Genomic DNA, 12,058 nt, shown 5'->3' with positions numbered 1-12,058 from the left:
CCGGCCTTTGCCGGCCGCTCTGGTGAGGGGCGGCGCGGGGAGCCCCGGGCCCCGGCGGTGGCGGGGGGGTGCTCGGAGGACGGGGCGGCTCGGGAGGAGGCAGCCCTGCCCTGCGCGGGTCTTCCCGCCGGGGTACTGCCCTGCCCCGGCACCTGCGGAAGGGCGGTAGTGTCGAAGCTGGAGGCGTTCGGCACTTGTGTTCATTTAAAAACAAAAAATTTGTTAGGGATCCGTATGTGGAAGATTTTTTTTTTAAGCGTATCGAGAGAAAACCTGCGCTAATTCTGTGGCGCAGAGCGTTAAGGAGGCTAATTCTCATGTTTGCTCATTTGTGTGTGGTGTTAATGCAAAGATTAATAAGATGCCGACGTGCGGTGCTTAAAGAGCCGAGAAGGATTGTTAAAGCACACAAGTACTGGAGTACAGGCATAAAGTTGACATGAATCTATTGAAGCCATGACATGCGTTTCTGATTGCTGTGCTGTCCTTCAGACGTTCTTGTATTTGTGCTTGCTGCTAAGGTCCCTGCAGAGACTGAGGGTATGGGTTCTTGTGTACACAGGGCAATTGGCGGTAAGGGGCATTAATCTTCCTTAATTTTGCTCTTAGGCGCACCTGCAAGGTCTGGCTAGGAACAAAAGCTTTGCAGGTTTCCCTGTTAGAAATCGCTTGGTTTTGATTAGGCTTCTGCTTTCTTACCTATGATAACTGTAGTCTTAGTCTTATCTAAAATCGTTAACTCGTTTAAGCCATTTATTACTTTGGGAATGCAGTGTAAGCTATAACCATTTGGTATCGCAGCTGTAAGTGAAAAATGCTGGCTAACACACTAACTCTTCCCTAGGATGCTTACTAGTGTCACTAAAAAAAAAAAAATATCAGTTTGCCAGAGAACAAAGAGAGTGTAGCCCTCAGTGAAAGCAGTCAAAATTGTGCCTTTGTTATTGATGAGATAGGCAAGTGCCAAATGCAACACTTTTTCATTTATGAAAACAACAATAGGAAACAAGCTTGCTGGTAAATGATAGTCAAAGTTACTGATTTTTTTCAAGCTGAGGACAAGATAACATTAGCTAGAGCGTACTTAAGGTTAAGAATTGTAGACGTACTCAAGGTGTAATTGTAAACGTGAGTGGTTTTACGTGGCAGTAGCCGACTAGATGTCGTATCCAAAGAAATACCTCTCTTTTACTACTGAGAAGTACTTTGGAGAAACTCAAACCCTGTTACAGCTTGAAAGTTGTAGCACTTCATAGCAACTCTTTGTCAGCGCATGCAGATTAGATGTGTTTGCATTCTGGAGGTAGTCTGGGTCTCATACAGCACCCAAGAAATACTTCTTAAATTTCCTGTTCAGCCTTTGTATTTAAAGTATTAATTAAGTCTTTGTTTGCCTGTTAGTTTATGAGTGTTCTTTTAATTAGCTGCTTCTGTCAAAATACAGATAAAGTGGGTAGATGTCAAAACGATTGACATAACAGTTACATTAAAGTATGATCTATTTTGTAGCCTTAAATTGGAATGTGAGAAACTGGCAAGCGAAAAGACAGAAATGCAGAGGCACTATGTGATGGTAAGTATATTTGTTTTTTCTTTATTTCAGTAATTATCTCCTAATACAATGTAAACCAACATAAGAAAATAATGTATGCTCCTTTATTTGCAGTATTATGAAATGTCGTATGGATTAAACATTGAAATGCACAAACAGGTAAGGCATTTTTGATTTCTGAACCACAAAATCTGTAGTCTGCCTAGTTCATTTAAATGTAGCTGTTCTGTTTGTGTTCATGTGCCTGAATCAATAGGCTAATTTGCAGCTGTGGTTAGTAAACCTTTGCCTACCTGCTGTCAAATGAGGTATAGGTTAGGTTGAGTGACAAGGCTTTCTTGGTGTTGGTCCTGAAAGACATTGGCAAAAATAGGAAGTCTTGTGTCTGTGGCTTCAAAAGTATAGTTCAGTACTTTACGTGGTTTCCTTTTGTCGGTGGTAGAGCCTTTGATATGTAGAACTGGTCTTATGCGTGTGTAGCATATGTAGTGATAGTTGCTCAAATCCTTGCCATTTAAAGGTATGAAAAGATTAGTGACTTGGAAAGCTCTAGTTATGACTATGAGTTTGCAAGTTCCCATAAAATTCACACTTATGGCCACTATAATGGTGAATAAAAAGAGTATTGAACTGGAACAAGACACTAAGGACCTCATAAGAGAAGAAAAGCTAAATGATTGCTCAGCCCGGAGGACCCTCAATTGAGTAGTCATTGTCTGCCAAATAAAGCATTAATGGCAGGGTGTAAGTATTCTGTAGATATGCTGACATTCACTTTTTCATCAAGATGCTGGTACAATAAGTCTTTCAGAAATCGATGGCCTCTTAAAAAAAATTATCATTAGATGAAGTTGCACAGTTGGACACATTTCAAAGTGCAACAATACAATTCTTTCGTGATGTGTATGTGCTATTTCATCTAAAACTCTTGTTTCATTAAATTAAAGAGCATGGCTGACCGGCTAGGGCACAGCGAAGCAATTGATTAGTTCAGGCTTTGGATCTTCAGTATATTCAAAGACATTCATTCAGCAAGTGAATTGCAGAGTTGAGTTTTGCTTTTCTAACTCTGAACTCTTTGATTTTTGTTTTGTTTTCCTGTAAAAATACCATATTTGATGAGGTGGCATTGTAATTCCATGATAACTTTCTGTCTGCAAGGCTGAGTAGGTGTATCCTCTCTTGGTTTTTAGAGGTAAACTGGTTTGAATCCATAGTGCCAGTAAAAGAAGAAATATTATACAACCTCATTTTTGTGTGTTTTAAGGAATGCACTGAATAGGTAGACAGAACAACTAGAGTAATGTTTGACTTGGTTCTCCACTGTAGTTGCATTAGTCGTCTTGTGTTTTAGAAGAACATCAGTTTTTCTGTGAGGTGGCTCTTTTCCCAGCTTTGTGATACAGAGATTTCTTTATTGGATTTATTTGTGTTTTTTTTTTCTTCTAAACAACTTTGGCATACTGTAACCTGTGAGGAAGGCAACATCTGTATGGGAGCCTCATTTGGTGCAAAATGGATGCTGTTTTCAGATGATCTTTGATGAGAACATGTGACTTCAGTAAATGTACTACGAATTAACTTTAGATAAAATCAGTTAAACCCACAAGATTAAAGAGTGTGAGAACTGAGGTTTCCACTTTGACCTTAACATCTGTGTATTGCAAGGGTTTAATGTTCTGTATGTATGGCAACTATAATTACGTATCGAGTAGGCAGTGATGCTTCGGAAGCTTTTAAGACTTATGACAGAGCGTTATTCCTGTGTTGGTTGTAACTGGGGAGAGTAGAGCACACTCGTTCTGTGTATGCTGTTAAGAAAAGAATAAGCTTTTGAAGACATAAATATATTCCCCTGGATATGAGTCTCAGATACTATACTTTTACATGTTAAGTAATTCTAATTTCTCATAAAAGTAGCACCTCTTGTAAAAGAGTCCTGATTTAGATGCCTGCACTGAGGATGTCAAATGGTGTTACAGTTCGGTATGTAGGTGGTCTTAGGTATTTTTGTTTCCTGCGATCTACCAATGACATTCTTCTCAATTTCCACTGCTAATGCTGAGTTCTGAGGAGGCTTTTGGCAGATAGTAATCATAATTCTTATTAAAACTGGTGACGTCTAGCCCCAAGGGTGTAGCCAGGCTCAAATTGATGCTTTTTGCTGGCTGATCACCAGCATGGCCTAAGTGCTCATTATGTTGTAGAGAGGGCCTTTGGAGCTCTCATTACGTTTGACAGGAATTCTCTCTAGGGGGAAACTGGGCATTAGCTAGACTCCTGACAGGCTGAAATTATTCCTGCTTTATGGCTTATAACCAAATGCTAGCAAGGCATCATCAGGGGACACGAAAAATTGTCATTTCTGACAACATCTTTGTTACTGAAAAATGCGGTGATGGGGAAACTTTCCACTGAACAAGCTTTAATGTTTTTAAGGCCTGCCTCCTGTGTGGATGCTGCACTCGCTCTGTGTGAAGCCCTTCAGAGCGCTTGGGCTGCTGATTGAAAAACAAAAAATTACACTGCAGCGGTGTTTCTTTTATGCAGTGCAGTGCGTACATCACTGTTGAGGTAGAGCCACATCGATAAAATGAAGTAGTTGCAGTTTGCCTGCGTGTGAAAGGGTTGATTTCCTGTACTGATACAGTTGTTTCAGCAGTTCCCTCTTCATTTGATTTGGTAATCTATTACAATTTGACTAAAACAAAGTTAGTCAGCACTTGAATGTTGCTGTAAACAGTCTTAACTGAGGTGAACTTTGCATACACAAACAGCTGTACTGCAGAGCTTTCCACTTGAATATGTTGCATTTGAGTCCAGAAATGGCCAGGTAAGGCTTCCTTCACAACTTTAGCTTTGGCACTTTGTAGTGCTTAATTGCATAACTGTGTGCTTAAATCCAGGTACAGCTGCTGATTTTCAGCCTGCTGGCTGAACAGTGGTCAGGAAATAATCTTTTTAGCATATTTGTGGCTAGTTTGTGGGGTGTTTTGGGGGTCTTTTGGTCTTGTTTCTGGTTTGGTGTTTTAAAATTTTTAATTCTTTTTTTTTAAAATTTCAAAGGTCGGTTCTTAAGAGGATGATGTGTGTGGATTTTTACACTGTTTTTCAGAGGTAATTATTTTAAGGTGGATAGTTACTGACCAAAGTTTGCTTACCTGAAACAGAAACAAGCACCTGAGGATTTGTTTAGGATAGACGCACTTGATTCGGATGTCATTTTCATATGTGTCAAGAAGACAGAATGAATAAGGATGTTTTGTGTGGTCTTAAGTTTCTTTGTGTTATACTGTCCAAGTCACATTTTTCCCACTGTGACATCGATGGCTGGCAAAGCAGATGCATCAACTGCTAATGCCAAGATGTAGAGTTGCTTGGGTGTTAAAAATCACGCTGTACTTAAAGGGTTGCTGCCCTTGGCTCTTAGGGCAGTGCCTCCTTATTTTCACCAGCTCTGTCTGTCATCTTCTGTCATAAGTCAGAAGATAAGACTTCCTGTGTGTTTAATGCCTGGATTGTTTAGGTGCAAGATTAGCTTTTGTTCAGTGGCAGGCAGCCAAAGAAAGAAAAATTCATCACTGCTGAACCAACTGACAGACTATATAAACTACTGCAGTATGTGGGTTTCTGCTATCCCAACAGTGACAGCTAGGTTTCCCTCTCTTTGGGTGGCTTATTGTGATCTCTGTGACCTGCCTGGAGGCAGACCTGTCATTCAGTACCTTGCCTCTTGTAGAGAAGTATACAAACTCCCAAACTGCATTATGTTAACCGATAGTACAAGAGTTAAATGTCTGTTTTAGCCTGGACCGTCTTGAGGAATCATTTCTAATGCTCTACAGCAAAGGACAGAATTTTCTACTGATATCTCATTAGAACATCAGTCTTCAGGAGTGGGTTAAATAGAAGAGAATTAAGGAGCTTAGTTAGCTCTCTACAGCTCCTGAGTAGGATGGCTGTGCTGTTGAAAAGGATTTAAAGATAAATTAATTTTTTTCTTTTTTTCCTACTTGCATTTTAATTATTGGAATGAAAAACTTCATGAATCCTTAAGGTTTTGGTGGTGTGCAGTGTGTGTTTCAGGAGCATTTTACAGTTGTCACTGCCACATAAGACATGCAAAGCCTGTTTTTATTTAAAAGAGAAAATGGTAAGGTTAATTGGGACAATATTTTTCACTCAAAAAACTGTACTTATTCTACAAATACTGGGTTTCTAAATGAGTACAGTTGTATCACCAGTGCAGCTATTTCAACCATAACTAGATCTGGCAGTTTGAATGGGGAGGAAAGACTAGAGTAATGACCCTAACTTTCTTGACTTTTGAACCACATTCAAGCTTGAGGTCAGCATTATTCCTAAGGATTTATCTGACAGATTCGGGGCACTGTGTGAAGTACATCTCCATGAGGCTTCTAGGTAACCATATTGTCAAATACCATGTATTATGTCAACTCCTTACAAAACTTAATCTGAAAGTTTGTCACAGTATAAACACTGTATTTTAAATACTGCCTGATAATCTCGCATTTTAGATGTCTACCAGGTTTCAGGTTCTTCGCAGAACCGTGGAGGAAGAGAGGAAATGCCTTCCTATCAGCTACGTTGTTAAACTTCCATTGCATTGTTGGAACTTAGGTTGCCAAATGTCTGTTGATATACTTCATGGATCGGTTCAAGAGGACAGAAAAAATTCCTGGTATTTTTGGAGGCAGGGGGAAGAGTGAGAGGGAAGATGCTTTGTGAATGTGCAGTACCCCTTCAAGTCACAACAGATTCCAGGGAAAAAGCTTAACGTTTTTCCTCCTTCTGCTAGTTGTTACACCAAATCAAGCTGAGCATTTGACTTGCCTTTCCTTCCACCCTGCTCCAGAACTTAAGTGTTTGTAGTAAAGCAGTAAAATTGCATTGTCTCTTGTAAAAAATCGAAGATAGGATCTTCTAGGTTTGATAGTAGGCCACCACTGGTGTACGGTAAAAGCCTTTAGAAACAATTTTAGGTTAACTGGCACTTATCAGAAGACTGCATGGTATTGTTATCTTAAAAATGATAACAGCTTCGAGTAGAACTAATGAGGTTATCGTTCCACTTGAAGTAAGATTTAGGGATATCTAATGGCAATTATGTCAAACACTATTATTTTCATCTTATGCATCACACTTCTTAGTTGGGCGCTGGGTGTAGCTATTTGAGCAATAGTAGTTGCTTACGTAGTTCCTTTCAGAAAGGGGAAAACCAACAGCTGATAGGGAGAATTCCCAGTTGTTCAGCATGTATTTGTCAAAACAGCTAGTTTAACGGATCAGTCCTTATGACTACTCGTAAGCCATGGCTTTTAAAGTACTTGCAAGCTGGTCCCATGTTCAACCTGGACTTGCAACCTGTGCTTTTGCAAGTATAAAATTTCCATCATAAGTATTTTATGGAAGTAATCTTGTGACATCTCTGGGCAACACTTTCCAGTGTTTGACCCACCCTTATTGTGGAGAATTTTTTCCTTCACTAACTGGGACTTGGGTTTTCTGCACTGATGACCATTGCCTGCCTTTTGTTCTTCTGCCGTGCCCCTCTGAGAAGAGTCTGGCTTAGTCTTCTCCATGATCACCTCTTTGTCAGCAATCGGATCTTCTCTCCCATTAATCCTCCACTTGAAACTAAAGAAATCTAACTTCTTCCTGGTATGTTTGTTGTGTGCTCTGATTCCCTGATCATCTTCCTGGTGTCACATAGTGACTTGCCTCAGTTTGGCAACATCTTTCTACTTGCCAAACAAGGGGAAAAAATAGGGGAAAAATTTAATTTAATCAGCCAGCTGGTTACAGTCATGCTGTTGCATCCTAGTATGAGGTGTAGTCTTTGCCAACACAAGGGTGTGGGGCTGATGTGTATTCAACTTGTCCTCCAGGACACCTGTGCCCTCTTCTGCAAAACTGCTTTCCAGTATGTTTCCACTGTGGCTATGCTGTTGGGGGAGGAGGTTGTCCTAGGTGCAGGACAAAAGCCAACCTTTGTTTGCTTTGAACCTGGTTTCTACTATCTTTATTGATGGTCCTTGTCAGAATAGACAAGTGGTTGATGCCTGGCTGCTTTTTCAATGCACTCAAAATTTTATCTCTCTGTTGTAATGCATGTGTTGACTCCTTTTCAGGTCGGGCAGTCCCAGCCTACACAGTTGTGTAGTTTGCTTTGATCATCTTCCTTGCTTTTTCCCTCAACATTTTCCATTTTTAACTTAGCCTGTTGAAGTAAGGGAACTAGAACTACATGCAGTTCTCAAGGTGCAGGTGAACCAGATATTTATATTATCACATAATTCTGTTTTCTGGATGTTTTCTTTTTTCTTTTTTCTTTACTAAAAGTTCCCAATATCAGATTTCTCTTTTGGCTGCCACGAAATGCTGAACTGCTGGAGTCACCTTTCACATTTGAGTTCTTGATCATGAGTGATGACGGTAAGCTCAGGAGCCATCACTTCACGTTGAGGCTAGGGATGGCTACTCCCAATGTGCATAAATTCTATTTATATACAATTCTTTTCATTGCCTGCTTCGTCTTGTAAGGTGTCTTTGCAGTTCTTCAGCCACTGTTTTTACTTGGAATGAATTCTTTTATGGAGCAAGCTTTCGTACTCACTGCTTGCTGTCTTTTCTAGGCTGCAATGCTGAACATATTCATAAAAAATTGCAGTAAAGGCCCCTGTGAAACTCCACCAGTGACTGCTTTGTGGCATAGTGCTGGAGATGATTGAAGAGTAGATTAGAGCTTGCTGAAATTGAGTTTGTTCTTAACTGAAATATAGTTGAAATCTGAATATGTTTAAAACCAAGTTATTTCTTCATGAGGTTGTCTCTTTTAAAAGAAGGCATAGTGATGCACTTTTTTGGTACTTTGAAAAGTACAGCAGCCTACCCTGTTGCTTCATGTAAACGAGTGGATGCAATGTAGACTTCTCTTGATTGGAACTACAATTGTAGTATGCTTAAGCAAAATTGGAATAGGAAAAGGTTTACAGCATTATTTCCTAGGGTAGTAGTATTTTAGGCTTGTAAGTGTTGAGGGTTATTTTAGTTGTTAGCAAGCCTAGTTGTTATAAAATGCTTTCTAGCATGGGGAAGGCAGTTCAGGAAATGAATCTGGAAGGTTTCACTTAACTGTTTATAATGATAGTCTTCTGTGGCTAATGATAACTAGTGTTTAAGACTAACTAGTATTTAAGACTGCTCTAATCTGTAATTGGGGATTGACTGAGTTGCTCTCACCTTTTCTTTCAGTTCTTCAGATATGTGGACAAATTAGCACAGATGATTAGATTGCAAATTAAAGTTTTTCGAGGGGTATTGGGTAAACTTTGTGTCAGGGCTGCTTACCTGGAAATACCTTGTACTGCTCAGGTGATCTGAAAAGCTAACTAGCCTTTTTGGCTACATGATAACAAAACAGAAAACTGAGGTTAATTTGTGGTTTGGTATAGGGTTGGGTTTTTTGTTTGTTTTGTCTCCCTCCCCTAGCAGCATGGATGTTCTTTTTTTTCTGTTCAGTCTTTTTTTTTTATTCCTCTTGAAGCTTTTTGATGTTTGTGTAAACAGTTGGTCAAAGCAACTTACTTGTAAGGTGACCAGTCAGTGTATTGACAAGAACAGACACAACAGAAAACTGCATTAGGAGGCAAGCCCTTGGGATTTGCAGTAAATATATTACAGAACACAAGTGAATTGCCGATACTGCTTGTTTAGCAGTTTGCAAGGGCAATGGTAGTATGGATTTTTGAATTAGAAGGGAAGGACTGTTCTTTCTCTGTGCTGGAACATCTAGTTGATGGCTGAGGATAAAATTGATTTAGAGAACAAAATGCTGCTGCCTCTATTTGTGCCATTTTAAAGGCTTCTATGGATTAGCAAGCAAAACCAAAAAAAAAAAGGATAGCTTTCAGTTTTGGTGAAGGGGAGAAAGAATGGGTATGCCTGTTCAGCTGCATTTTGATTAGGTATTAAGTCTGTGAGGAAACCTGCTTTTTTTAGGTCAAGAAAAGGGAAGGACATCTGAAACTGGGTGGTTTTTATGATCTGTGGAAATCTGCCTATTAATGAAATTGTTTCAAAGTGTTCTGAAACTCCCAAATTGCTGTGGTCTGTGCTTCATGGTGTGATGAGCTCAACTTTTTTAAATGTAGAAGTTTGAATTAAAACCCTGGGGGGAGAGGATGGCAAACCAATAATTTCTTGGGAAAAATAACTAATAGAAAGATCATTCTTTTGTGGTGTTGCCACAACAGTTTCCATTTACAAAAAAGTTTGGTTTTTTTTTTTGTTAAAAAAAGCTGAAACATTTATCGCTGCTGTTCTTGTGTGAATTTGGGTGTAAGGTCATTCTGAATTCCTATTTTTTTGTAACTGGTTATAAGGCTTCCAGCTGTTACTTTGCAGACCGTGGCCTCAAATGATGGACATAAATTGCTAGTTAAGCAAACAAAATCTTTAATTAACAGGACCTATGGGAACTTCTTAGGTTGTTTCTTTAAACTGAAATATAAACTGTAGAATCGCAGCACCAGAAAGGACCTAGTGTCTCCCTGTGTCCTAGTAGGATTGCCTCTACCAGTGTCATTCCTGATAGGGTGATTGTTATGTTAGCAAAGATTTAACAATAGTGGCGACTCACAAGTTCTCGAGGTAGCAGAGTGTTTTTTATGTCCTTGCTGCTGACGTACTTCCTCAGTTGCAACTTCAGTCTTTTCTGTTGCAGCTTCAGCTCTTTACTATGCATTTTCTCATTCCTCTGCCTTCCAGAACCATTTTGTATACCTCTACAGTCATGTTCGTTCTCTGAATGTTGTTGCTCTGCTGAAGTACAGTGGCCAAAATAAGTGCAGTACTCCAGGGGAGGAAATGCCATGCTGAGTAGCACAGAAGGTTTACTTAGCGTACGGCTTACTGTGGTGCAGCCTTTTTTGCAACAGCATGCCATTGACTTATGTTCAACTTCTGATCTGCTGTGACCGAGAGATTCCTTCCTGGCCCATTATTTCCTTGTCCTTTATGTTCCTGTCTAGGCATGCTATGGTCCTTTACCCCTATTTATCCCTACCCTTCTTCTTCCTTTGTAGTCCATTTTTCCATTCACTGCAAAGTGAGTTCTGAAGCTATCTGGCATACTCTTTCTCAGTTTGAAGGTCTCTGCAAATTAAGGATTAGGGCAAATGAAGAGATCTTCATGCTTGTTAGTGGGAAATACTGAAAAATACTGGGCCTATCATGCATGCAGACCTTCTTAATTTGCAGAAGGGAAGGATGTATTCATACATGGTTTAATCATCAAGCAGTTTTGTACTTGTTCTCGTGAAATATTATCTGGGCTGTGCTGTTTGTGTTGCTCCTAAGAGTGCTATGAGTGTCAAATTCTTAGTGAGGATGTTAACATCTGCCTCTCCTAGCCATAATGACTTTACCTTTTTGGACACTGCATAATTCTGATGTTGTTTACTGCTGAAAAAATACTTCTGAATTGTGATTTATATTCATGTTTCACCTAGATGCTTATAAACTATAGCCTTTTTAATGCCCCAAGCCTAAGGAATAATAACTAGGCTTGAGTGTCTTTGCTCTTTCATTTGCTGTTTTCTGTTAGGCACTGTCCTTTCATAGTTTCCTATCCACTTGATGTTTGCAGAGGTTCTGCAAGGTGTCCACTAGCTGCTCAGTCTTCACTAATATGCTCTTTTATTTTATCAGACCTAGTCAATTTGAAGACGTTTTACTTCAAATGCTCTGTTCTGTTCCTTTCCTGGTTTATGCTGCAGTGTTGACCTTACATAACTAGTAATTTATGTTAATTATGTGGTTGCTAATGATTCTTGTATAGTTACAACAGATGCAAAAAAGTGTAGACTTTTTGGCCGCCTTAGTGTCCGTTGACCATATCTTTCCCTTTGTAATTGAGGGGGTGGAACCATTTTTTCTGGTGTCCTCTGACTATTCCAGCCTGTAGCACTACCTTTACTTTAGCTGTTGCTTACTAGTGGCACATTGTTACAAGAATATGTACTTGTGCTGTATATGTTCATACTGCCTCACCTGACCTAGTTTCCACTTCCTGTACACTTTCCTGTTTGCATGAAGTCAGTTAAGAATTTGGGATTTGGTCTCTTGGCACAGTTCCTTCCCTCCCCTTTTCTATCTGTCCCTCCTTCCATTCTCAGGTGTGTTAACTGTCGTCCATGTCCTTAATATTGTTTCATAAAGAAAAAGTCAGCTCTCCATAATGCCACTTTATTTCCTCCCTCAGTAAAAGGTCATATAAAGCTGATCTTACCAGTTGGCATTTGTTTTCCTGAAGCCTTACTGGGTTTTTCAGTCTTCCTTCCTGTCCCTATGATTATAAAATCTGCAATGTGTATCATTCTCAATCAGATCAGTTTCTGTTTGATAGTTGCAATCAGTTCTTCTCTATTAGAATGTAATCTAGATGTTTTTTTTTCTATTCTGTGAGCAACAGAATATATATAT

The 12,058-nt window shown here is 39.5% G+C and overlaps 1 protein-coding gene across 10 annotated transcripts in view; it reads left to right on the top strand.

Annotated features, from left to right (window-relative positions):
* Positions 1-12,058, top strand: part of LOC104046888 (TLE family member 1, transcriptional corepressor) — a 76,283-nt gene that overhangs the window by 2,467 nt on the left and 61,758 nt on the right. For all 10 annotated transcript variants that reach the window (XM_064439012.1, XM_064439009.1, XM_064439011.1 and 7 more), the window contains exons 3-4: positions 1,510-1,573; positions 1,667-1,711. In XM_064439012.1, the coding sequence (XP_064295082.1) occupies positions 1,510-1,573; positions 1,667-1,711 (109 nt within the window). The remainder of the gene's footprint in view (positions 1-1,509; positions 1,574-1,666; positions 1,712-12,058) is intronic.

This window comes from Phalacrocorax carbo, chromosome Z (genome assembly GCF_963921805.1).
Source record: "Phalacrocorax carbo chromosome Z, bPhaCar2.1, whole genome shotgun sequence".
Classification (NCBI taxonomy): Eukaryota; Metazoa; Chordata; class Aves; order Suliformes; family Phalacrocoracidae; genus Phalacrocorax; species Phalacrocorax carbo.
This window is presented reverse-complemented; position numbering and strand designations above follow the sequence as displayed.